Source organism: Apteryx mantelli, chromosome 8 (assembly GCF_036417845.1).
Source record: "Apteryx mantelli isolate bAptMan1 chromosome 8, bAptMan1.hap1, whole genome shotgun sequence".
In the NCBI taxonomy this organism is placed as follows: Eukaryota; Metazoa; Chordata; class Aves; order Apterygiformes; family Apterygidae; genus Apteryx; species Apteryx mantelli.
Window position 1 is genome coordinate 29,170,439 of NC_089985.1, and position 22,969 is coordinate 29,193,407.

The window sequence follows — 22,969 nt, forward strand, 5'->3', positions numbered from 1 at the left end:
TCTTAAAGCAAGAACATATCCCTAAATAACTGGGAATTTTCTTCCTTGTATTTTAACAAAAAGAATGAGTTCTGTGGGGGGGAGAAAATAAGTATTGTCAACTAACTTAGATTTTGTTTGTCTTGTGGTAACGTGTGAAGCTCCAGCTATTTTATCTCTGGAAGAAAGTCTCTTCTGAAGGGTGGCTTTCCCCCTGCCATCTTTCTGGAGAAAAACATCCAAGCGGGGCTGCTGGAGGAAGCAGGGTGATACTGTCTCTCAGTGAAGGAATTGGGGCAATTCTCAGGTAGAGGGAAGGGAGCAGAAAGATTTGGGGGTTTTCCTCCCTTGTGAGGAAAAGCCTTGCACTGCCATTTCTTCGTGTCACTCCAGCACTAGGACATGGAGGCACGGCAGGGATCTGTATCATCTTTCCCACTAAATGTGCCTGGCCTTCAGGTAGATGCTTCAGGAAGTGCTGTTAAAAGAAGATCAAAAAGCTGTATTAAAAGATGTTAATTTGGGGAGGGCTGATGCATATTATTTTAGCCTTTGATGTTGACAAGACTGAAGCACGTTTTACATGTGTACAGAGGCAAAGGCTTAATTGCTAATTAAAAAAATGAAAACTAGCTGGAAAGGTGGGTGTTTGCAAAGGGTGGTTTTATGCAGCTAGTGTTAAGTGTAGTGTGTGGTGGATCACTCTTGATAAGAACGAAGCCTGTAGAAGAATATGAGTGGGGATTTTGTTTCTGGACCAGAGTCAAAGATTTAAGAAAAAGGGGCGTCATAAGTTCATAGCCAATAAAATACTGTTCAGATGCTTGAAATACAAAGTGTGCAGCTGAGAAAGTTGGAAGGAGGATGTAGCTGTTGTTTCTCTGGCCTCTGAAATAAGAGTGGAATAACATCTCTTTGGTGTCCAGGTGAAAGCCTCTAGTAGGGTTTTTTTTGGGGGGGGGTGTATTTTAGGGTATTTTAACGTGTCTTTAAAAAAAAAGTCTTTGTTTGTTTTGGCTTAGTTCTGTTTTGTTTTAAATAGGCGCTGATTATAGCGTAAGGTTGGCATTCAGAAAATACAGGTTTTGTGCTGTTACTGGCATGGTAAACTTGGAAAAAACACTTTGTATATAGCTTAGTTGTTTCATGTGTAAAACAGGGATGCAGATGAATTATTTGCTTATCTCAGAAGTCTTTTAAGTGGTCTGAACTTTGAACCTTAAAGAAGGTCAGAGAAAGTACAGTAAATTACAGTTCACGTGAAGAAGTTAAGCTATAGTGGAAAACCATTTCATAGTAAGTTGCAGAACTGGCCTTGAGCAGATTGCCTTGGTTGTGGTATCTAAGCATCTTTACCTACCATACGCTGCTTTCTTCAGGCGAAGGTGCTTTTGAAGGTCCTGATATGAGTTGATCCGTGCCCTTGCTGATTATGCCCCTTTTTTCCCCTCTCTTCCCTGTTACTACCCTGTGTGTTCTGCAAATCTCACATTCAACTGCAAATCCCAGCACTCTTCCCTGTGCGGTAATAGACTGTTCTAATCTCAGGGGCGCATCGGAATAACTTGTGTGAAACTCTGCGGTGTCAGAATTACTGTATAATGACACTGGCAAAGATTTCAAGCCAAGACTAAAAGCTGGGGGCGTTATCTGATGTTTCTGAACCGAAGCAAACCACTTGTTTGAAAAGAGAAGGTTCTGTTTCATCTGGCTTGCAGATCTCTGCAGAAATCTCATCTCATGCTGTAGCTGCCTTGGATTAAACTGCAAATTCTAAGTACAATTAATATTCCTTTTTTTCTGCATTAATTTGCAGTCATCTTATGTAATGTGTGTAATATACTAATCCTTTCTTAGCTTAGCATCTAATGAGATTTTTTTCTGAATCACTGTTTTAGAAGACCCAAACCCAGACTGATAAATGACTAGATAGAGAGCTGGTTTTGTATGTCTGTGCTAGAGTGCCAGTAGATGGCAGTAAAACAAAGGCTTGATTGAATCCTCTATATTAATGCTACGTAGCTATTTTGTGTAAGTTACTTGAAATACAAGTTTCAAAACAAATTTGTTTTAAAGTAGTTTTTTAATATATGTTTTAGCCTTTTTTGGTTATGAGAAATGTATACTCCTTCACTTGAAATAAATCCCACCTGCACAAGAAATAATCAGTATTTCAAATATCATAACATTTGAATTATAGTATACACTTGCTTACCTACTAATCCCCCAAATTGATGTTACCATAATTCCTATCATATTTTGAACAGTATTCAGACAACTGTTGAAGGCCTGTTTTCAGGAGTGGAAAGTGATGACCAACAGCTGCAACAGCATTTTATTGGACAGGACAGGGCAAATCACTTATTTTTAATGAGACATCATAATACTTTTACTCTTTGCAATACTAAGTGATGTTTGTAAGGCAGATATAGTTGACAAAATTATTCTCTCTTTTTTTTTTTTCCTTCAGGTGATTTCTTAAAGTATCCAAACAATAAATTGCAGGGAACTCCTAATGTTGATTTTATTGTCCTAATTAAAAAATACAAATATTTAAAGGTCTTTTTACAGTTTTCCCTTGTTAATTGGTCTCACCTTTGTTATCTACTAGCTGTATAAAACAATTTTATGTATTGTCATCTTTTTAAAAAAATACTGTATAGACTTGCATTAGTGATCTAAGACTTGGTGATAAATCTATATGCAAATAACAGAATAAATTATCATTGTGATAATAATGCAGGTGTTTAAATCCATATGTGGTTCATGCCAAAGGCAAATAATAAACATTCAGTTATATGCCTGTAAGATAGACTGTGCGAATACCGCGTGAAACTTTGAGACAGTCAAAGCCTGATAATTTTAATTAAATAAGTAAATATGAAACTGTTCATTGTATCATTACTTTGGAAGCAATTATGTAATCACATAAGGTTAAAAAAGCTCAGTTGCTCTTAGAGAATAAGGACTGAGCTTTGGAAAAGGGCCTCCTTCCATAAGCTTCACTTATTTTCCTTTGAGGGGAGAGTGGAAGTAATACTGCTGTTTGCAAGTCTCTAGCTTAAAGGCGAGAGAATGCATTGCCCGTGCGCTGGGGTATTAGATCAGGAAGACTCATCAGCCTGTTGGGATAAAGATACTTGTGATGAAATTTCTTCTTTTTTTGTGGCTGAGATAGGACCAATGGCTGCCATCTCATTTTTCTCATATGTTCTTAATTTCTTTGGTAGATTATGTCTATGTAGGGGGCTTGTTTTCAGAGAAGGCTTGGCATTTTTATGGCATTAGGTGAATGTTACCAGCAGCCACTTCTGTGTCTGTCCATTACATTGTCCAACAAGTCAAAACTGGTGCCTCGTTTATTTAGCAGGATTTAACTGAAAAGCCTCACTTATTTATTTTATTCCATCCACTGATTTGAATTCACTACCTAAAAGTTAAATTCTTGATTTTGCAATAATAGTTCCCCAGATCGCTCATTCACATAAGTTTTAAAGTGCAGTAACATATCTTGAAGGAGAAGCCTTCAGAAGCCATAGAGTAACTAGTATTATCTGTGACTGAATGACTGTTTCTGTAATACTAAAATGAATTTATTTAAAAATGCTGAATGACATGGCCTCTTACACAGGTTACTGTTCAGTCATCTAGTATAAAAATAAGATGAAACTTAAACTTGTGCTATACTTAAGGCAGATTGACCCCAAATATCTGTGCTTTACAAATCTGGTTGATCGTTCCTAATGCAAAGACAAATAATCTGTGATCTAATGCTGGGTGCTTAGATCTGGAAATGTAGATAGTGTTACACCAGGATGGAAATAACGGATAATCCCGGCATCTCAAAAGCGAATCTCAGAAAGCTGAATCAAAAGGAACGTTGCTGAGGCTGTAGTTAAACTGCTTTGAAGCTTTATCGCAGACAGGAGAGGAGGCTGCTGTGTCCCCAGTCGCTGTTGCAGGAGGGCTCGTGGGAGTGGGCAGTGTAACGTGACTGCTTGCGGCAGAACTTGCAGCAAACCAGTGCTGCCAGGTAGTATTTATCTTACAGAGCAATGCAAAAGAGCGGAGCAGCGAACGCTGCAGCAGAACGATGGCCATGGGAGTGCTTGCTGATCGGTACCAATCTTTTAAAGAAATGGCTTTCTTTTTTTAAATAGTGAAGCCCTTTTATTGATGGGTTTTAAGCATAGAGATACTTAGTGTTCCTATAGTGTGCCATATTATTCAAGTATTAATTTGGAAGCTTCTCAGCAACTAGTGTGATTTAGAAAAAGAGTGGTGTTTTAATACTGGAGTTGTGGAAACACGGGATCGAAGTTTCACGGAATGGAAATGTTCCTACAGAGAAGAATGCGCTTCCCATTTTGTATGTGCTAATAATTCAGTAATTATGAGACTGAGAAAATGAGTAACTTCAATCAGTGTAGGTAATATGACTGACCGCAAGCTTACTCAAATTACTTATTTTTAGTTATGTGAGGTTGGTTTGTTTTGGAAGGTGAGGTGTGATGATTTTCCTTGGTAATTTCTCAGGAATCTTGCAGAGAAAATTACATAACTGTAGCTGGATAACTGAGTTGGTTGCCATTTGCTTGGCTGATTGAAGTATGAAGCTATTTTTGAAGCGCACTGCAAAGACTTAGGCTCCAGGTAGCTTTCTGTTCCCAGTATCCAATGCCTCATCTTTGTTAGGCTTTTTAAATCTTCAGAGAATTTTAGAGCGACTGCAGGAAGTAGTTTGAATCATAGCTGTTATGCTTATTCAGAGAGAAGCTGGGAAGATGTATAGCAAAATTGTTAGCCACTTTGTTTTGAAATGATCCTGTAATCATGCACACTCTTAGTTAATGCAGTAAAAGGTGTCATGTAGAGCCACAGAGCTAAAAGGTGTACAAACTTCTGAAAACCGTAGTGGTTGAGAACGTAATGGAATTATGTACAGGCGCATGGTTATACGGCCAGGGACGTGGTAGTGTTGGACTCTACAAGCGAGGACAGTGGCTCTGAGAGAAGGCAGGACTTGAGCAAATCAAGTGCCTGAGTGTATCAACTATGTACTTCAGGGTTAGTATTTTCAATTTTTTTTTCCTACCATAAGACCCAAAAGTGCACTTTTTCCCTGCCCTGTTTAACAGTTCTGATATTTGCCTGATAAAATTTGCACTCTTGTTTCTGGGCTTCAGAATATATCTGTTCATAAAAACTGAATATGGAAGTTAAAGTGCATGGCTCCAAGTAAATGCATTTCTTTAGCAGAAGGAGGAAAAATGCTGGCAAGTCTGTTTGAATAGTTTGCTCAAAAACCCTTTTTTCTCCTGAAATATTTTGTGATAATAGTGTTACACGTCTGCAGTTGATATTACATGAAATGTTTCTGGATTATTCTGAAATGTAATTTTTTTTTATATTTCCACCAAAACCAGATAAATCATTTATGAACCATTTAACCCCTACTCCCTGACTCCCTCACATCAGTGAGGACATCACATGAACACTGTAGTGAGGAGAGGAAGTCATTAGATTCTTGGTTTGTTTGTTATTTCTTCCCAAGTGTCATTTCTGCTCTTTTCATTCAGACTTGATTAAGACCATACTAAGGTGATTTCTTCCCACACTCTACGCATGTGAATCCTTATTAAAACTAGTACTTCCTCTAAAATCACCAACATTACTGGTTTTTTTCTTCAGAATATGTAAATACTTCTAATAAAATGACTTTTGTTTCTTTTTGAAAAGCAGTTTGAGTAAACAAGGTAAAATGGCTCAAAAGTGGATGGTAGATATTTATTTAAAATCTTCTGAGATGCAGCTGTCAAAGATTTTGTGTGTGCACTACTCAGCCTGCATTGCTGTGGCTGGAGTGAACTCCTGAGAGTCGTCCACGGTCCACGGGGCCCCTCACCGGAGCGTGGCCGGAGGCTGCCCGGCGCAGGGGTGGGCCGTGATCGGATATTATTTGTGAAAGCTAAGTAAAGATATTTATTTCAGTGGACGCTGATTCCTGCGAGCCCATAGCCGTTTGAATGGCATGTGTTTGGCGAATGCTGATGCCTTCTGATGTGTTGTCACTATTTTCACAAAATTTATTTCTCAAGTCCTTTAATTTGCCTGATCAAGAATAACTCTGTTAATTATCTTGCTGTCAGTTTTATTTTTTCTTTTACATGGAGCTGTGTTGTTAGCAGAAGCTGGAGCGCTCTCCCAGTAGCGGTACATTAATAGCTAATTTAACAAACGTTTTACTTCTCAGTGTATGCAGCCTCTCAGTTGCATATAACCTCAGTATATGCAAGCAAATTTAAATAGTTATAAATTCATAACAGAATTACATCTTATGGTTTTAAACAAACTCATTGTTTTAGTTTCACACTTCAGAACTCATGGTTATATTTTGTGTTTATAGATACTACGTTTAAGTGGGAAGAAAATTACCCTTTTGGGGGGGATGAAGCAGTTTAATATTATGGCAGAAACGTAAATATTTGGTGGTATGAGGCCTTTATTTTGCCTTGAAACCCTTTAGTTCCCTCCATTTAAAATTTTCTCCATTTACCAGCAGAGTTAATTGAAAAACTTGCATTAACTTAGGAACCTCTGAGTCTTGTGTGAGTGTGGGGGGAACTTGGTGTTAAGGTTGTGTGTGTTTTAGCAAAGACGACATAGAACGTGTATTGAAGTAGGGTGGCGGTGAATAAATTTTACCTGGTTTTAGTGTGTTAGGTCATATTTTGTGCTGAACTAAAATACAGTTTTAATATTAAATGTCAGAAAACATTTTCATGAGAAAGCTAAGTTGCTACATCACGATTTGCAACAATAGGGCCCACGAGCAACTGCTGAATTCAGAAACGAAGCCAACAACTGCAACTATAAAGCTAATAAAAGGTATTAAATGTAGTTACTCATTTTTTATAGGCTGTGTTTCAGGATTGTATCATTTCCTGTCACCAAGTTAGCTTCGTTACATTATCAGATACAGGTCTGATAATCACATAAGTGACTATCAGATGTATCTGTTAAAATAGAAAATCATGATCTTATTTGAATCCAGGTGACAGATTGGGGGAATACTGCCATTTTCATTCAGCTTCTGTATTCTTAAAGGGATCTCTTACTTATTCCTTGTTTCTTGGTTTATTGTTACGTTTTGTGAAAGATTATTCTAACCTGAAGCTTCTATGAAATGTTTAGATACAAAGTTTCTAGGTCATTCTTATCCCTCCTGTGGGTGGTTGGGTGAAATACTAACATTTCATAACAGAGCCATTTATATTGGGGTGGAAGGAAACTTATTTTGAAGGGGGGAAGAAATTATGTCCTTTTGGGTTCTTTTCCCCCTTATAAGCAAAGTTTATTCATATTCTCAGTAGTTATGATCAACAATCACTTGTCCCTGACAGAGGGACATTTTAGCTAGAGTAGGATTTAAATTTCAAGGAACTCCTTGTTTTTTGTTTTTTGTTTTTGTTTTAATTGGTTTATACAGCTTCATATACTACTTAAGAATAGATTTGATATAATTCAGTAAAAATGTCTATAAACTGTTTCAGATAAGCTATGAAATCTGGTAGACACTAGTAGATAATCATGGCTAGTATTTAGTTGGGAGGGGTTGCTTTTAAAGAAAAATTCAGTGAGATGTTTTCCTTTGTCTCTGTAGTTATCAGAGACTGTTACAGACGATTGCTGTACTCGAGGCTCAACGTACTCAAGCAGTTCAAGACCTTGAAAGTTTAGGCAAACACCAGAGAGAAGCCCTGAAAGATCCTATTGGATTTGTGGAAAGACTCCAGAAGAAGGTATTTCAATGGGCATTTCTTAAGTTTTACTCAGATTTTTTTTCTTTTTAATAACTAGCAATTCATCATCTATAGAAATCAGATAAGTTTATATAAACTTGTGTAAACATTATGAATTTAATATTCTTTTTCTACTGAGCAAAAATGGCCCTGTGTTTTGGGTTTGATTATTAAATCTGTAAGATACAGGTCTTCAAAGATTTTATTAGATATGCTTTCTTTTTTTTTTGGTACATAGAAATGCAGTGTAGACATTTTAAGACATGGAAAAGTGTAGATGACTGAAAGGACTTTGTAGTAAGGTATTAGATCAAGAATTCATAACTTTTGTCACTAGAGGAATTAAATTTTTTGCTATGAGTGAATTTGGTTTCAGGTAGGGAACTTTTAAAGAGCAGGAAATGTAGTTCATAACTTAAAACTAAAATAACACTAGAAAACATACCTGGGTGAGTGCTGGATAACATAACTGGAACGTTGTGTGATGAGGGAGGATGAATTTTGATAAGGAAATGTTCTTTTTAAGGTTAAGGAAAAAAAATGTAGCTACAGGGACATTGGAAAAATGTTTGAGGCTTGAATATTTTCTTTTTGTCATATCTTCCAATGACAGATATGCTTGACCTTATAGTCTGATAGCAATATGTTGTTTTTCAGGGAAGAAGGAGGTAGGTATTTTGTGGTGTCCTTTTCCTAGGTTTGTAGAGACCTAGGCTTATGGAGAGGTCTGACCTAGGGCCGTTGGTTTCAGTAGTTGTCTTTCCATTAAATTTTGAGATGAGTTTATAGCGTGCAAGATACAATAGTGTTATGTTTGATATTACTGTATCGGGGAAATACTAATGCTAGTTGAAAGCATCCAGTGTATTTTTGTCTCTGAACCAAAGGAATGATGCTTATTGTAAGACTGACCTTAGAGTAAAGTGAGGAGCCTTGCAGCAGTTGGGTTCTAGGCAGAAGGTAGGAAAGTCAGTGTAGAATATGCATTGGTTTCTTTGATGAGAGAGGTTTAGGTTTTATCAGATGAAAAAACTTTGCATCCCATAGTTTCCTGTATTTCTGAAGAAAGGTACAAATCCTGGACAAACAATATCTTAATTAAAAAAAAGTAACAGGATATTAAAGTCAAAACACCTGATTTCATCTGCGAAATATACGTTTTAAGCTCTTATGTCCAATAAGCCATCATTGACCGTGCCGCTGCATATTTTATATGCACTGTTGTGTATTACTCTTCAAAAATACCTTCCCCATATAAAGGCTGTGTGCTGTATGGCACTTTAAAATACTGATTTTGAACTCTGCTATTACCTAAAAAGCAGTTTCAGGGTTTCATAGCTTTTCAGGATTCTTTTTTTTTCTTTTTCTTTTTTTCCTTTTTTGGACAACAGTTACATTAAATATTGCTTTTCACTTGTGGTTTGTTTTGGTTTTTTTTCCCCAGGTTGATATGGGTCTTCCATATCCTCAGAGAGTTGTCCAGCTCCCTGAGATTGCCTGGGACCAATACACCACTAGCCTTGGAAACTTTGAGAGAGAATTCAAAAACCGAAAGCGTAACAGTAGAAGAGTGAAGCTGATTTTTGACAAAGGTAAAAGGAAAATTAGTGTAAATTACAAGAAAAAAATTACCAATGTGGAGGTCTAATACTTCCTTTCTTGTGTTGCTTACAGTAGGTATACCTGCAAGACCAAAAAGTCCTTTGGATCCCAAGAAGGATGGGGAGTCTGTTTCATACTCTGTATTGCCTTTAAGTGATGGTCCAGAAGGTTCTACAAGCAGTCGTCCACAGGTAGTTGTTACAAAAGGAAAGACAAAATTTTACAAGATAGTAACTTTTAAACGTTTTTAATACAGGTGTGTGGATAATGTTAACTGTTACTTCAAATGTTAATTTTGGTGATGGCAATTTATTTGGGTACTCAAATCAGAGAACGTATTTTTAGGTAAGGCAAATTTTAGTTCAAATTTTCATGCATTTATTTGTTTGGAGTTTGGTTTTACGTATGTAGGAAAAGGGTTAAAATCGAGATCCTAACCTCCTTTTTTCTAAAGACCTATTCCATGTTATATACTGTATTTAAGCAGATGATAAGAGGGCGACTTTGCGATGAGACCAAACCCGAAACTTTTAACCAGCTGTGGACTGTAGAAGAACAGGTAATGGGAAACCCTTCCACTTCTGTAATTGTAGTAACATACGTGAGAATAAAAGCAAACTGTGTAATAAAGTTTAAAGAGCTTAGAAATTGAATGTCACGTGTATACACATTTATTTTATGACAACTCGTACCTCTACTAGGAAAGATGTACTTATATTTTCTGTTGATTTGTGCTTGATTTAGAAAAAACTTGAGCAGTTGCTTTTGAAGTATCCACCAGAGGAAGTAGAGTCCCGACGGTGGCAGAAGATAGCTGATGAGCTGGGAAATAGAACAGCAAAGCAGGTAAAAAGAAAAACACTTGGAGGAGTAATCCCTTTCCTTGGTTACATTTTGTGGCTTTTTAGAAGGCACTGATAAGAGATTGTATCATGAGCTGCTCTTCAACACTAAGTAATTGTATTTCTAATTTGGGATTTTGGCAAAAATAATTCATAAAGTGAGGAGGAATTTAAAAAAGGGATTATTTTTCTGCAAGCTGATAATGTTCATAATTAAAGCAATAAAGTTTATTTTTATAGAAAAAGATTTGACTTTGTGGGCATTCTTTGAATACTCTAGTGCCTAGGCTGTGGTAGTACTGGTATCAACTACTGCATCCTAGGAGTTGACATAAACTCACAGTGGATTTATTTGTAGATTTTAAAAAAATAGCAATAAATAAAACCCAGTATCTTTTCAGTTACTTTTTTTTTTTTTTCCTTAAAACTTTAACATCAGGGCCTGCATTTGACTAATAAACCTGACCCTTTTATTCTCAGAGTGCCCCAAAACCCGTGACAAAAACTGTCTGACCTAATTGTTGTTCCTTAGATTTTGGCAGTATCCCTTAGTTCAGTTTAGCAAGTGTAGTGACATCAATTGCTGTCAGATTGCGCTGCTGAATTTCCCGCAGAAAGCGCCGTTCTGAAGCGTGAGTTCCACCCCAGTACTGCAGAAAGAGCAGATGTTTTAGTATTTGCAGGCAGTAGAATCAGTTCTATGCTGGGGCCTAGATCTACAAACGAAGGCATCAAGTGTTTCCACAGCTGTCTTGCAGGCATTTTCCCCCAAAAATTGTAATTTCTCCTTGTTGACCATGACTCAAAAATGTTGATTTGTTATGTTTTCAAGTATGTTGTGTTTTAGTAATATGTTATTAGGTAAAACATACGTAAGTATTTCAATATACAGCATTGTCTCATCTCTGATGATATCTATACTTACAAGTATATTTGCCCATATTGAAAAACTAAAATGTATGCTTACTTATTTCATAAATATGTACTTTATGTATACTAACTGTGCGTAGTTTATCTGTCATTGTTAAGAAAGAGTAAGTTTAGCTTTAGTAAGTAACAAACTACTGAAGTCGTGTGCCTTCTCATTGTTTTTGCTTGGTTTTCTGTGTATTTTTAAACAACTTTTTTCCTTGAAAGTCTTCAGTGTGTCTGGAAATATTGCAAATACACTGGTATCTTTCTGCAAATAAGTGACAGTTAGAGTAGTTGTCACAGAGTAGACAACTAGGATTTCTTGTCCTCATATTCTGAATTAATGTAGCTCTGCTGGCCAGACTGTGAAGTGAAAACCTGCTATATTTCACCTGACATTTAATTGTTGTATGTTGTTTTTCATAGGTTGCCAGCAGGGTGCAAAAATATTTTATAAAACTGACTAAAGCTGGTATTCCAGTTCCAGGAAGAACTCCAAACTTATATTTATACTCCAAAAAGGTGAGACAATATTACAGCAGAAATTTCATATTTCTGTTTGCATCTGCGTGCAAATTGAATCAAAATCATTCATATTTTCAATAGATTTAAGTCTTCATTAGTGCTTTATTATTAACTAGGCAGATTGTTATACCTTGTGCTTATTTGTTACTTCATTCATAAAGTACTCTTTCTTTTGCTGTTAGCACTGTAGAGCAAGTTGAATGTTACTCTAGTTTCACATCAACACGTATTAATTACACCTCTATCAGGCAATCTTTATGGGAGATGAAGTGTCAGAAAAGAGCATAGCAGCCAGACTGCAGGCTGAACTAATTAGGGCTGAATGATTTGGTCTTGGGGTACTTTTTCTTCACTTGTGAGTTGACTCTAATTGATCTAGAAGAGCTCTCTTGCAAGAGGATAAAGGGCCCTATAACTCATATCGTACAGTCATCTTTAATTAACAAAAATATAGAAAATTATGCGTAACTGAGCATACTAAACTAGCACAAGCGTAGTCTTAATTCTGCAGTGTCATGTTTTGTTTTGATTTGCAACATACACAACCATCTACAGTTGCCATATATGAGAGATTTGATTTTACTCCAGAAAGGTTTTTTATCCACAGATTTTGCTCTCTCTTCTTCGTTCCCACTAAAATGTAGTGTTCTTCCTGATCTTGGAATAGGTGAGAAAAGAATACGTTCCTGAGAAATCTTCTTAGTTTAGGAAAGTAAACAAAATACCCTAAAATTCTGTGCAGATCTGTCATATATTTTGATGTAAATCATGCGGGTGCTCATGGGTACTAATGAGGACCCTAGACATTGGTGTATTTGAAAAGGGCAATCTCAGGGTTTTTTTGTTACTGTTAACTATATTTACAGAAATTCTTAAAAAAAACCTGCTATAGTGACATTCTCTAGAGTAACGTTACTTTTTGCATCCAGATGTCTCTGATGGTTTCTAATTATGAATAGAGTAAGCCTTATATACTGATTCTGCAAAAATTCATATTTGCAGATTTAGTCCCTTGAAAGTTCGGGGTATAAAGTTTCCTCACTGTCAGAGAGGCCTGACAGCAAGATCTACCAAGTCGTGTCTCTAATAGTTTAAAATGCTACAGATCCCCGGTTGTCTCCTTGTTTTCTCTGAAGGTACTGCTATATTGTCAGGAATGACAAAGAATGAGTGCCCCTATCTGATTCTGTGTTGGAACATTAATACCTTAAATACTGTGGTTAAATTCATCTGTTAGAACTCTGAATTACTTGTATCACTTACCATACTGTGGGGCTAATTTCAGTGGAGTTTGAAAACTTAGTTTTGAAATTTTTTTGAGTTATTTATATGCTCTTAACCTTTTGAATGATCTTAGATCACGTGACTTTTCTTTCTTTCTTTCCTCTCAGTTTTATTTGGAAAAACTGTTATTACAGAATGTGAGCGGTGCTGACAGGCAGTGAGGGGATCACTGTATTAGCTGAATAAAGGGAGTACTCTTAACTTCATCAGTACGTCTGTGATACTTTAACCGTGTTTTTCTCTATATTCAACAGTGATCCTCAAAGTTCTTTAACACTTGCGATCTGCATACGTACACAGTATAATCAAGATTGAAACATATTTTATGAAATTCTTACCATTCTCATACTACAGTGGTAATGCTACCATCCTACAGATTTTTCTTAAGCTTTTATGTAGCATGTATCTAATACTTGCATCTATTTTCACAGTATGATTCATATCCTTACAACCAAGTCATAAGAGTCAGGTCATTGTCCCCTGATCTGTATGAAGCAGAACTCCTATTGGCACTAGCCTCTCCACTCTATATTTGCAACCCACATAAAAATATAGTAGATGAAAAAAAATCAAACAAGTACTATAAGTGGGAGAATTAAGCTCTCAGTCTGCTAATATAGCTGTCTCCTTAAGGCACAGATTGACAGCACTGTACCAGGCTGTAGTTATTCCCAAGTCTCCAGTGGAGATAATAATGTGGCAGAAAGAAAATGCAAGCGGTATTGAAAGTTTGGATCACGCTTATGCTGTGCTTATGCTTATTTTCATCCTGAGTATGCATATAAACTGTAAACTGCGGTATCTGCTTTATTGCCTGTAATAGGAGTATGAAAATTGGATGCTGATACTTACGGCACACATCTATGGAAGAATAAAAAAAACATAGTTTTATTTAATGCAAATAATTGCATTAAAAGAGGTGCTTCACAAGGAGAAGCTATTTATGTTTCTCCAAGAGGCCTGCCCAGTATGCTTTTTTGAAATGATTACTGGAGAGATGAGAAGCCTGTTCAGCCCCTTGACTTCTTGCTGAAGATGCTGTATATGTCTTCTCGTATGATGTAATGTGATACAGGGGATTAAACAGGATCAACCAGTTCATTTTACTGTACAGCCATCATCCACTACTGGTCAAAATGCAACAGAATCAGAGATCTCGGACTCTAATATTAAATTCAGCAATTATGGCTCATCATTTCCAATTTAATGTTCATATTCTATCATTAGCCCACTCAGTATTAAACATACTCCAAAAGATGGATTTCCCACAGGAAAAATTATTTTTAACTGTTTCCTCATACGTAGCATTCTAATTCATTCTTCACCAACAGCAGAATCATGTTAAAAAGAGATTTCAAATCCTCAGTTAAATTCTCTGGCCGTAACTGTATGCATAATGGTGATACTATTTAAGTGCAGACATGGTTTTCCTTTTTAGATTTTCAGATCTAGTATTGAATCCAGATCTGTTTACCTTGTATTAACAGAAAATTTAAATCACTATGTCAGCTGAGGCTGAAACGCTGTCTTAACCTTATAAATCTTAAGTATTATTTGTGTATGAAACCTTCAAAGGAAACCAGATACAGGAAATCAGTGATCATAAGGCAGAAGGTGGAGAAAATTCAACACAAGAGATGCTACATTAGTATTAAAATAAAGTGTTCTTTTTTACTCTGTGCATAGTAATTAATCTGCAGATCTGAGGTAGCAGCTTCCAATTGTTATTACAGATTGCATCTCTTTCCTTAAAAGTAAATGGTGCTAATCTCAACTCCTTGTTAAACTTTTGTCTGCCTAGTGACATACACAGCTACTCCTATACACAGCTATAAACTAATGTTAAATTGTTGAATCCCTCTTTAGAGATAAGTGGTTGTATTATAGTGTAACATGTTTGTAAATGTCTTTAGGAACACTTGGGATAAAAATCCTTGTGTAAAAAGAGAAATATTAACTACTGTAAATACTTGTTATGCTTTATCTTCATGACAGAAGCTTAGACAGTGCAAGACAATCCTCCATTTTATGATTATAGAAAAATCTTTTTATACTTCTAGTTCTTGATTCCCATTGTTTTCTTTAAATTGTGGAATGTGTTTAAGATGTCAAAATCCTGGTCTAGAAAATATCTAAGTAAAAAGTTTCATTCACCAGAAATTCTTCTATTTGATATTTAATATTCTTCCATGGGGAATAAGTGATAGGGGCTGAGTGCCTTTTAGTAATCTATTTTAAAGTTGCTGTGCATTCTAAACCTTCAGACAGCATTAAAGTTGAAAGGTTTTAGATATGCACTAAGGGAGTAATTTATCTCATCTAACATTTTTTAGGCTTCTTTTCCAGTCAGTGGAGATGAAAAAGTACCTTCAGAGAGCAATTCTTTCCAACTCTTAGAAACCTCTTTTATGGTGGAATGAATTAGCGTTAACAATTGCCTTTTTTCTCCATAGACTAGGGAAAAAACCTGGACAATTAGCCTAGACTTAGATTTTCTAAGGCGCAAACTAATACAATGAGTTGATGATAAGTGTCAAGTATGGACTGGTCTCTTGGGTCGTGGACCTGTGCCAAACTGCACCTTTGTCTAGTCTCACACTAACAGCTTCTCTGACTCTGGGAAGTCTTTTAGTCTTTCTGTGCTTCAGTTCTTAATCTTTAAAATGGTAGGGTTTTTATGTTAAGGACTCTTTCTTGCTGGGTTCTTACAAAAAAAGTATTCCACTGTTCATCTGACTTCACTTTTTATGGGGGAAAAAAACCCAAACAGCTATATGAGGTTCTGATATGGAGGTTTAAGTAAAAATAATGGGAAAGATGGTAGATTTAGTGTAAAAGAGCAAATTTTTGACAAGGTTTTATTGACGAGGATTACTTAAATGGTAACTGAAGAATGAATGTCTTTAAAAATGTATCATTTTTCCACCATAGTCATCAAGTAGACGGCAGCACCCTTTAAATAAACATCTTTTCAAACCTTCAACTTTCATGACATCCCATGAACCTCCAGTTTATATGGATGAAGATGATGACAGATCCAGCTTTCACAGCCATATGGATACTGCAGCAGAAGAGGAAGTATCGGTATGTCATTTAAATCAGTTGCAGAATATCTTGCTTTCTGTTGTCTTAACCTTGTTTAATGAATAATATGTGGATTAAGCATCCTTGCCATAAAATAAATACTATCAGGTAAGTATTGAATTATGGTCAGATTCATGAGCCAGGTTGAGTTGCAAACGCATGGTTAATATAAAGACCCCAAACACAGAAAATACAGACAAACTCTGAAATGAAATATTTAGAAGTGGTACAAGTTCTGTCCTGAAACTGTTTTTGAAAAGTTTTAGTTACATATTTTCAAAAAGGGATCTGACATGAAATCAATTTGAAAAGGTTGATTCTGGCTAAAGTTGTGTAGTATCAGAAAAGTTAGTGCCCTGGTAAAATTAAATTCCATTAGCATTGTTGCTTTCTGGCTTTCTTCACTGGCTGGATTAACTACAGGAAATTTTTTAATCTACATCAAAGTATGAGCTGGTAGACTTAGTCCTCAAGCATTAAATGGGTATAGTTTTTAGAGGGAAATTCCAGTACACATCCTAACTCAATGCATCTAGTGTTCCAGTTTTCGAATTTATAACATACAATAATGCTACAGGAATTTGGGCAAGAAATTTGGTCTTTCAGATCTCCACATATGCCATTTTATACAGAGATTATAACCTACCACTAAAATGCTGGGCAAGATTCTCAGCTTTTGTGAATCACTGTGGCTTTACTATACTTAGAGTGAAGGGCCTGATTTGCTGAATTTGAGAGCCTAGTGACATCTTGTGTCTCAAAAGCTTGTTGCATAACAGAACATATTAAGGCCACCCAGTATAAGTCCATTCATTCTCTTTATTGACTTTCTTACATGCACTGCATAGTCTGCCTTAAGTTATTAAATTTGCTCATCTATTACTCAGTCTTCAACGCATTTTCAGTTGTGTTCTGTCTTCTGTCTGTGATGGTGTTCTTGTTCATTTAAGGGATTTCTGGTAAGTTAGCATATTCCAATAAGAATCTTAAGTGGCATGAAAAATGCATATTAGAAGAGATGCAAATTAGTATTCTTACAACACATGTTCTTTTTGTTATGTATTATTTTTAAAATACGTATTTTCCAACTGTGTTCCAAATATTTTCCTAAAACTATTTGTTTTTCCCTATGGTGTCCTAATTCTAATAAAATATGGGCACCATAAATCTACTGGGATTTATTTTTGTTTTGATGGAAGTTGCTGTTTTAGTTTTTTGCACTGATAATGGACTGTGCCCTTTTTTTGGAAATCTGGTTTAATCTTTTCTTTCTTCACTAGTGCAGCATTTCCAGGTGGATATATTTCTGGCTTGCAGTAATGTAGAAAGATACCGGTGAGCTCAGTTATCAGAAAGATCACAGAATCACAGAATGGTTGAGTTTGGAAGGGACCTCTGGAGATCATTTAGTCCAACCCCCCTGCTCAAGCAGGGTCACCTAGAGCACGTTGCCCAAAATTGTGTCCAGGCAGCTTTTGAATATCTCCAAGGATGGAGACTCCACAACCTCTATGGGCAACCTGTTCCAGTGCTCAGTCACCCTCACAGGAAAGAAATTTTTCCTCATGTTCAGACGGAACTGCCTGTGTGTGTTTGTGCCCGTTGCCTCTTGTCCTGTTGCTGGCCACCACTGGAAAGAGTCTGGCCCCATCCTCTTGACACCCTCCCTTCAGATACTTACACACATTGATAAGATCCCCCCTCAGTCTTCTCTTCTCCAGGCTGAACAGTCCCAGCTCTTGCAGCCTTTCCTCGTATGAGAGATGCTCCAGTCCCCTAATCATCTTTGTAGCTCTATGCGGGACTCGCACCAGTAGCTCTATGTCTCTCCTGTATTGGGGAGCCTAGAACTGGACACAGTACTCCAGATGCGGCCTCACCAGGGCTGAGTAGAGGGGGAGGATCACCTCCCTCAACCTACTGGTGATGCTCTTCCTATGCACCCCAGGATACCATTGGCCTTCTTGGCCACAAGGGCACATTGCTGGCTCATGGTTAACTTGTTGTCCACCAGCACTCCCAGGTCCTTCTCTGCAGAACTGCTTTCCAGCCGGTCAGTCCCCACCCTGTACTGGTGCATGGAGTTATTCCTGCCTAGGTGGAGAGTAGAGTCCTTACTGTTCACTTCCTTTTGTTGAACATCATGAGGTTCCTCTCTGCCCATCTCTCCAGCCTATCCAGGTCCCTCTGGTATATCAGCCACTCCTCCCAGTTTGGTATCATCAGCAACCTTGCTGAGGGTGCACTCTGTCTCTTCATCCAGGTCATTGATGAATTGAACAATACTGGACCCAGTATTGACCCCTGGGGGACACTGCTAGCTACAGGCCTCCAACTAGACTTTGCGCCAATGAGCACAACACTCTGAGCTCTGCCTTTCAGCCAGTTCTCAATCCACCTCACTGTCTGCTCACCTATCCCACACTTTCTGAGCTTGCTTATGAGGATGTTATGGGAGACCGTGTCAAAAGCCTTACTGAAGTCAAGGTGGACAACATCCACTGCTCTCCCCTCATCTACCCAGCTAGTGATCCCATCATAGAAAGCTATCAGATTCATTAAGCTATCAGATTGGTTAGGCATGATTTCCCCTTGGTGAAGCCATGCTGACTACTCCTGATCACCTTCTTATCCTTCACATGCTTAGAGATGGCATCCAGGATGAGCTGCTCCATCACCTTTCCAGGGATGGAGGTGAGGCTGACTGGCCTGTAGTTCCCTGGGTCCTCCTTCTTGCCCTTTTTGAAGCCTGGAGTGACATTAGCCTTCTTCCACTCCTCAGGCACCTCTCCTGTTCTCCTTGTCCATGTCTCCATCCCCATTATCAGTGCAAGAGAGAAGCATATTGGAACGAAAATGACGTCATGAACTAGTCTCAAAACGAATGTACTGGATTCTGTTTTAATGTTAAAAGTCAGATCTCTTATTGACAGTCACTGCCTCAGAGAAATATTATGCATCAGCATGGTGGAGAGGAGATTTGGTGTAGCAAGAAAATTATAGGAAGGTTTTTCTTTGACTTCTTTACAATGGAAGTACCAGTTGCTGTTCCCTTGTAAAAACAAAAGATGTTGTTGGTATAGTGCAAGTTGACTGGCATAACTATTCCTGAAAACTTTTTTTAGTATGAATGAGTTATTCCTAAATGAGGACACTCTATTCTCAACTGAAAAGTAATTTCACTCTGTTATGATTACTTAATTTTGCGAGTAGTCTAATTATTCTGGAATGCAGCTACTTATTATTCCAGAATAAAGTATCTGTACAGGGAGTCTTTATAGCATAGTTTATTCAACGTATAGTCATTCTGTGCCAGGCAGTATTTTTCAGAAAAACTTTGAGTTTCGCTTAGGAAGTGAATCCCTGTTTTTTATGAAAAGAATGTAGCTTATCACCACACAAGTTAATCATGACATTTAATCATGATTTTTTATATTTACAGCCCAGTCCTTTAAACAGTTTCAAAATTAAAATGAAATATTTGATAAGGCCTTTTGAAATTTAACACTAAACAGCAAACCTTTTACCTTCCCTCCATTTTATGTTTACTAAATAATGCAGATTCTTTAGTTTTTACAGATTCTTAAAAAAAAAAAAAAAAGAAATTATATGTGTAGGCTACATTATAAGAATTGTGATTGTTCCCCTGTAGCTGTTTTTCATCATGGAAAATTGCTATCAATATATGATCTGAAAAATGCTTTAAATTCCTAAAGATTTGTCCTCTTTGAAAACAGTTGCCACTGACCAAGTACAGCTGCCACAGTTAAATAGCCATTTCGCAGTTGACATTTTAATGGGAATGAGCGCTGCTTCTGTCTCATAACATAGAGGCCCGCAACCTTCCTTGAAGAAAATTGAATGAGGGAAATCAGTGATGGTCACTGTTTTAAAGGAGAGAACTATTTGTTATAAATCTCTGGCAAAGTTGTATGCACCATCATGTAGGGAGGCAAAATGTTTTATAATTTCTGAAAAATTTCTGAAAAAATCTATTTTTTAAGCTATTAAGAGAGAATATGAAGTAAAGGGGTGGGCACAAGATGGGATAACTCTGAAACTTCCACTGTCATGGTCATAGAACCATGAGCGATCCTGAGTGGTTCTTGTCACTGCTTATGGGTTAAGGTGAGATGTTAAGACTGTTAAGATCGACTGTTTTCATTTAAAAATATATATATAGTGAAAGCTTGATGCTATCTTGATTTATGGCCTTGTAAAAATCTGAGCTTGTGCAAAAATTTGCTAAATCTGTAAACAAGTTTTTGGGTGTCATTTGTTTCAAAGTTTTTACAGCTTCGAAGGTACTTTCGAACAGTGATCGTAACCATTCATGTTCCATAGAATGGTAAAGGGAAGGATCAATTAAGTTGATAAAACTTACCTGTAATTTTAATTCTGAAATATCATAATATCTGTTGCCAAGTATTTACAAGCAAAATAAACTAGCTTTGTCTTAAACAAAAACTAACTCTTGTACTGCTGCTGCCATTTTGCCCACAATATAAGGACAAATAGACTGTATGCAAATTGAAGGTGATCATCTAAAATGAAAGAAAAATTAGGAATTAAAGTTAGGCACTATCTCATCTTATACTATAGCTAAGTACTTTACTAGAAGAAACTTATTTGTAAGATGTTTTGGTATAATGCAAGTACAAATAATACAAAATAACATGCAAGTTAGATATATGTACTTTTTTATGTTGTTTTTACAAAATAATTTCTCAGTATGTCTCGTAGAATATCTTGCCAGTATTTTCTTAAAGGATAATTAATCATACTTCATGATTCATGGAATCTCTCTTACTTGTAATTACATTCCTAAAGATTTCTCTTTTTCCATGAACAGGATGAGGAGAGTATTCCAATAACATATCGAGAGTTACCTGAATACAAAGAACTCTTAGAGTTTAAAAAATTGAAGAAGCAGAAACTCCAGCAGATGCATGCAGAAAGTGGATTTGTGCAGCATGTGGGATTCAAGGTAAGATAAAGTGATGTTCTTCTGTGCAGTGTAGACGTTTCCAAAGATAGCATGGTTTGGATTTCCGAAGAAGACTTTATTTAGTTTAGCATATATGTTTCCTTAATTCTTGTTCACCATGTTTTCTTTCCCTCATTTTCTTTAATCAGAACAAGCCCATTACTGCACTATTTTTGATAGCATGTTTCACAGAATATTGCTGTTATTTGGACTCTCTGCACTTTCAGCAAGATGTGACTGCCCCAAACTGAACACAAGTCAAAATCGAATAAAATAAAAGGAGCACTTCCTTTATCTGGCAGTATGTGCTCCTGGTGCATGTTTATATGCCCACCATCATGTTTTTTCTTTATAAGACACTGTTAACTATATCCAGCTTGTGATCTACATTGATCTGTCAGTTCTTTTCGGCAGAACAGCTACCTAAACAGTTGTCTGCGCTAATACAAGATGGAGAATGATCGTTTCTGGAGAGGCATTGTACTTTGTCTATTAGATACCACTTTATCTTCTTCACATAGATCCATGTCAAAATCCATTTGAAATCTGATCTTGTTCACCAACATATTTGTAGACTTTCAGTTCAATACTGTATGAAAATTAATAAGCATGCTGTCTTTTCTTCATTCAGATTACGAACATATTTGTAGCTCTAGAGCCAGGTTGCATCCTCAGAGAATTCCATTTGACACTTCATTCTGTTTTGACCTTGATTCATTGATGATCATTCTTTGATTGTGGTTTTGGACTCATTTTGCCTCCACTTTAGACCAAAGAAGGGACAAAGATGTGGAATGAGAACGCTAGTAGATTAACAGTTATTTTTTTGTTTTTCGCTGCAGAGAAAAATTGTAGCAGCTTCCTAATACTATCAAGTAATACTTGCAGAAGTTGAAGCAAGGGCATGAAAGACTGGTTATGTGAAATTAAGAAAATAAACATTAACTTAAAATAATGTTGTGTCCCAGCATCAACCAGTAATAGGGGGTGTGAAAAGAAAGGGAGTTTTCTAGAAATATGTCTTCTGATTTACAAAGGATTTTTTGTGTACATGGCCACTATGTTGGAGCAGTTTCTTCACCTTGTGAAATGCATTAGGCAGCTAGACTTATTTTCTAATACCCATTTCTATCAAAATGAAAGGGTATTCAGTTTAAAAGTTCAGATCAATGACAGGAAAAGTGAGAGAACTTGGTTAGTTTATATTGACAGACTTAATCATGTTGTTAGACCACTGAAGAAGTCTCTTTTTTTTCTTCTTTTTTCAGAAAGCTTGTGTTTTCTTCCAAAAAATCAAAACTTTGATCAAAAGAACAGAGTTTTAGATATCAAACTAATTGCTTTTTCTACGTTAAATTACACATAGAAAACTAAATTGGCATTATGCAACGTCAAGCATGCAGAAGTTAAAAAGCCTCTTTGCAACCTGAATTTGATTTTTGTTATGCATTATAGTAAGCTATGAAATTACATGAGTACATACATTTTTTTTTTTCCACAGGACTGCTGCCTCCCTCAAAGCACAGGCCAGACAGTGCTCATTTAATAAGCATCCATTTGGAACATTTTTTTGTGTTTATTTTTTAATCTTTTTTGGTTCTGCATGGCCTTCAGCCTTATTTACTACACATTATTCAAACTCTACTCTGAATATTAAAATCTTGAATCCCTTGTGGGCTTTTTATGGCTTTCATTGCTGTAATACTAGAGTACTTTGCAAATATTAATGACTTTTTTTTTTTTTTAATAAAATGAAAGGCATGGTATTATTTCTGTTTTACAGCAGAGGCAGGAAGGTAGAGCACAGATACTAAGGTCAAGAGTTTCCACTACCTTTTGTTCTCAACTTGAGATAACTGGAACTGTGGGTGGGTTTTTTGTTTTGCTTTGTTTTTTATGTATTTATTATTATACTGAACAGGATATTTTCAGAGAACAGCTCTAAATATGCT

The 22,969-nt window shown here is 36.6% G+C and overlaps 1 protein-coding gene across 6 annotated transcripts in view; it reads left to right on the forward strand.

The window, feature by feature from the left end:
- ZZZ3 (zinc finger ZZ-type containing 3) overlaps nucleotides 1-22,969 on the forward strand; it is a 66,644-nt gene that overhangs the window by 40,445 nt on the left and 3,230 nt on the right. For 2 of the 6 annotated variants that reach the window (XM_067301031.1, XM_067301033.1), the window contains exons 4-11: nucleotides 7,643-7,781; nucleotides 9,226-9,373; nucleotides 9,456-9,574; nucleotides 9,868-9,942; nucleotides 10,128-10,229; nucleotides 11,564-11,659; nucleotides 15,878-16,030; nucleotides 20,883-21,017. In XM_067301031.1, the coding sequence (XP_067157132.1) occupies nucleotides 7,643-7,781; nucleotides 9,226-9,373; nucleotides 9,456-9,574; nucleotides 9,868-9,942; nucleotides 10,128-10,229; nucleotides 11,564-11,659; nucleotides 15,878-16,030; nucleotides 20,883-21,017 (967 nt within the window). The remainder of the gene's footprint in view (nucleotides 1-7,642; nucleotides 7,782-9,225; nucleotides 9,374-9,455; nucleotides 9,575-9,867; nucleotides 9,943-10,127; nucleotides 10,230-11,563; nucleotides 11,660-15,877; nucleotides 16,031-20,882; nucleotides 21,018-22,969) is intronic. The other 4 variants (XM_067301034.1, XM_067301035.1, XM_067301036.1 and 1 more) reach the window with 4 other exon arrangements.